Raw genomic sequence first — 4,172 nt, forward strand, 5'->3', positions numbered from 1 at the left:
TTTTCCCTGGGGTCCGGGAGTCCAGAACTAGAGGGCATAGGTTTAGGGTGAGAGGGGAAAGATATAAAAGAGACCTAAGGGACAACCTTTTCATGCAGATGGTAGTACGTGTATGGAATGAGCTGCCGGAGGATGTGGTGGAGGCTGGTACAATTGCAACATTTAAGAGGCACTTGGATGGGTATATGAATAGGAAGGGTTTGAAGGGATATGGGTCAGGTGATGGCAGGTGGGACTAGATTGTGTTGGGATATCTGGTCAGCATGGACGGGTTGGATCGAAGGGTCTGTTTCCATGCTGTACATCTCTGTGACTCTATTTGCCTGTTACTTTCATTGACAACTGAACAAAGATACCCAGATCTCTTTGTATAGCCATACTTCCTGATATATCACCATTTAAATAATACACTGACTTTCTGGTTTTCACACCAAAGTTTTCACACCTTAAACATATCCATGTTATACTGCACTCAGTCAACTTGTCTGGATTCTTCTGATGCCTCGTTGCATCCTCCTACCAATACACTATCCTATCCAATTTTATGTTGTCAGCAAACTTGGAAAAATTGCATTTGGTTCCCTAATCCAAGTAGTTTATTTGACCTGATTGAAACCGAAAGGATCCTGAGCGATCTTAGCAGATTGGATGTGGAGAGGATGTTTCACATGTCTCGCATGTTTCCTGATAAAGTGTGTGCGTTTAATGGATGCTGGGCATCAATGATTGACATCTGCTGCCTTGGTAGGTAAGTGCGTGCTCCCGATCGAGTCCTGGTGTTAGATTCTTTTCCGGAGATTCTTACACAATTGATGCAACTGCAAAACATCAACTTCTGTGAACAAGCAAAATTTTATTAAGCACAGTACAGTACAAGCTTTCTGGAGGAACATTTAACACACATCGCGCAAGGCTTGCAGGGTTGTGGCAAACGTTTTCCGAACAAAGTAAACATCCTTCCTTTATCCAAAATCTTTACATCACAGGCAGTAATGCCCACAAGACAATCTCCAGCCATCCCCCCCACCCAGTCACATGCCACTCAAGACACAATTCAGTGACCATATCATCTCCAGAAACAATGCAATGCAAATCATCCCCTAAACGGTCAAATATGTTTGCAAATCATTTTCTGTAACTATAGGTGAGTAGTCAAATTCCAACTGTAATGTTCTTATTGATTTCTGAATAGGGGATGAAAATGTGAATAGCTTTGAATGGCAACGAAATGGCCATGTAAATGGCTCTGAATAATAGGATATTTCTTACAATCTCTCTCTGTAAGTCAAACGTATCCCACCCTAGCCTCAGGACATCAAATTTCCTGCAGGTCAGCACAGCAAGTTAACTCTTTAATATCACACTGGGTCCGAGTCAGGGTTGCGGCCTCTCCGGGAGGTCTTGAAGTTGATTCTGTCAAACCTCCACGTTGTACAGTTTCTTTCAGGTCAGTTGTCATTCCTGGACTGGGTGGGCCTCCTCAGGCTCAGGGCAGGCTTCACTGGAGTCAGGTTACTGCTAGATTAGGTATTGTTCCTGAAGTGGTCAGGCTTCAGTTTTAGATATCCCTGAGGTCAAGAAGGTTCGTAGAATCTTTATACACAAGTAGATTTAAGAGAACATGCTTACTAACTTTTACACATTTAACATTGACTAAAAGAGAAGAATGATCGGAACAGTCACCACTCGTCGCCGCCATCTTGGATCCTCTTGATTGATTGATCCCTACCCCACTCTGATTGGTCAGTCTTTGCCCCACTCTGATTGGTTAGTCTCTGCCCCACTCTGATTGGTTAGCCCCTGCTCAGTTCCGATTTGCCAATCTCTGCCCCACTCTAATTGGTCAGCCCCTGCCCCGTTCTGATTGGTCAGCCCCTGCCCCGTTCTGATTGGTCAGCCCCTGCCCTGTTCTGATTGGTCTCCTACACCCCATTTAACGGGCGCCCACTCGTTCGTTCCGGATTTCTGGTTGTTACTGTTTACGGGAATGGATCTGTACAGAGTGTGTGACCCCCGCTCCCTGTGGATCCGGATCCCCCTCCTCATCGGGACATTTATCCTCCTCAATGGAGGGAGAGACAGCGGAGCTGGTGAGTGACCCCCGGAGACAGCGGGTTTGGTAATTCCCGGAGGGAGGGAAATCCAGCCTCCAGACCGTGTTGTTAAATACTGTTTGTGATCTTTCTCAGGGGCTCACTCCACTAATTTCATTGACGGATGTAGGTTTAATATCTCTGGGGCCTGGACCTTTACTCAGCAGTACGTTTATGATAAAGAACTGATCGCGTACTATGACTTTGATCAGAAGATATACATCGCTGTGAAAGACTGGATGAAGGGGAATGTGGCCCGATGGAATAAAGAGGAAGCGGCTGGAACATACCAGGAAGGGATCCGAGTGTGTGAGAACAATGTTCCGATCTACAGCAAAGTGGTGTCCCGGAAAGGTAAGGGGCTTATTGGCGAAGAGATGTCAGTGATCCGGGACAGCATATGCCTCTTTCCCCCTGTAACGGGAGCTCTCAATCCCTCCCTACTCACAGTACTCACTTACTTATTCCCATTTGTAACGATGGGATTCACAAACAATGTAAACCACTTAAAAGGAATAGTGCTGTCCTTGAGGAAATGGTGGACCCGTTGATTATTTACTTGATCTTACTCTTAGCAAAGGAAAATGGATTTTTTGTTCATCCGATGTTTCTGTGCTATCTCATATTTCAGTGTCATTAGTAACTGAAAACCTATCAATTTCTACCTTGAACACACTTGATGACTGAGCTTTTATAATCTCTTTTGTCATAAGTTGGAAATGTCTTTGCGCCTGTACTAACATTCATTCGTAGTAAATGCTGACACTATGATTATCTTAATTGCTTGCTATATGCCAGCTATCCTTGAGAGCAAGGACACGAAACCACTTTGGATATCAATTTTGTTTTCAATCTCTGATCATTTTTTAAAAATGCTATACACCTTTTTTCTCCTGTGAAATTATCCACTAGCCTACATTACATTTCATCTACCATGCTTGCCTTGAGGCCTCTTTGCATCCACCTTGTTGCTTGTTCCCACCAGATTGTGTAGTCTAAAAAAATTTTCTTTTTTGGCATTTTAGACATGTTATGGTAAACATCTCTGAAGTGGGATTTGAGCTCAAGTCTTTCTCCTGAAGTAGAGATGCTACCATTGGCTCAAGAGCAGTGTTTGCAAACTGGGAAATATTGAATGATGTCTATGTCCAAATCATTTGTGAATAGCTGGAGCCTAAGCACTGATCATTACAGTATCCCTCTAGTCACAGCCTGCTGATGTTAGAATGACTCGTTTATTCCTACACTCTCTATATTTTCTGCCTGTTAACTAGTCTTCAATCTTTGCTAGTATATTATACCCTGGATTTGGATGGATGTGGCTTATGCCCGAAACGTCGATTCTCCTGTTCCTTGGATGCTGCCTGACCTGCTGCGCTTTTCCAGCAACACATTTTCAGCTTTGGATGGATGTGGCCATGGGCACTCAGTTGAGCCCCAGCTATACCTGCTATGTTGGCTATGTTGAACAGTCTCTCTTTAGTACCTACACAGACACTGTGCCCCTACTCTTCTGCTGCTGTATTGATGACAGCATCAGTGCTGTATCCTGCACCCAAGCTGAACTGGAGCAGTTCAATGACTTTGCCAACAGCTTCCTCAAATTCACTTGGTCTATTTCAGACTAATCCCTCCCCTTTTTTCTTGCGTCTTCTTTTCCATCTCTGGTGACAGTCTATGGACAGATGTTTATTGTAAACCCACAGACTCCCATTACTACCTGGACTACACCTCCTCCTGACAGTATCCTGAAAGAATTCCATCCCATTTTCCCAATTCCTCTGTATTTGCTCAGACGAGGCGACATTACATTCCCAAGCATCCCAGATGTCTACATGTTTTGAATAACATGCTTTTCCCCTCTGTCATCCAGACAGCCTCCCCTGCACCTCCATTCCCTGCTCTAAATCCCCCTTGTCCTCACCTATCACCCCACCAGTTTCTGCATCCAATGTATCATCCTTAAACATTTCTACCAACTCCAATTAGACCCCATCACCAAGAACATGTTCCTCTCCCCACCTCTCTCCATTTCCACAAGGACTGTTCCCTTTGCGAATCTTGGTTCCTGCCACTTAA

The 4,172-nt window shown here is 44.4% G+C and overlaps 1 protein-coding gene across 1 annotated transcript in view; it reads left to right on the forward strand.

The window, feature by feature from the left end:
* Positions 1-1,972: 1,972 nt before the first annotated feature.
* The window catches only part of LOC122541275 (HLA class II histocompatibility antigen, DQ beta 1 chain-like), a 17,664-nt gene continuing 15,464 nt past the window's right edge, over positions 1,973-4,172 (forward strand). Inside the window, exons 1-2 of the mRNA XM_043677895.1 lie at positions 1,973-2,090; positions 2,190-2,447. Of these exons, the coding sequence (XP_043533830.1) occupies positions 1,988-2,090; positions 2,190-2,447 (361 nt within the window). The 5' untranslated portion in view covers positions 1,973-1,987. The remainder of the gene's footprint in view (positions 2,091-2,189; positions 2,448-4,172) is intronic.

The sequence above is a fragment of the Chiloscyllium plagiosum genome, chromosome 37, assembly GCF_004010195.1.
Source record: "Chiloscyllium plagiosum isolate BGI_BamShark_2017 chromosome 37, ASM401019v2, whole genome shotgun sequence".
NCBI classification, from domain to species: Eukaryota; Metazoa; Chordata; class Chondrichthyes; order Orectolobiformes; family Hemiscylliidae; genus Chiloscyllium; species Chiloscyllium plagiosum.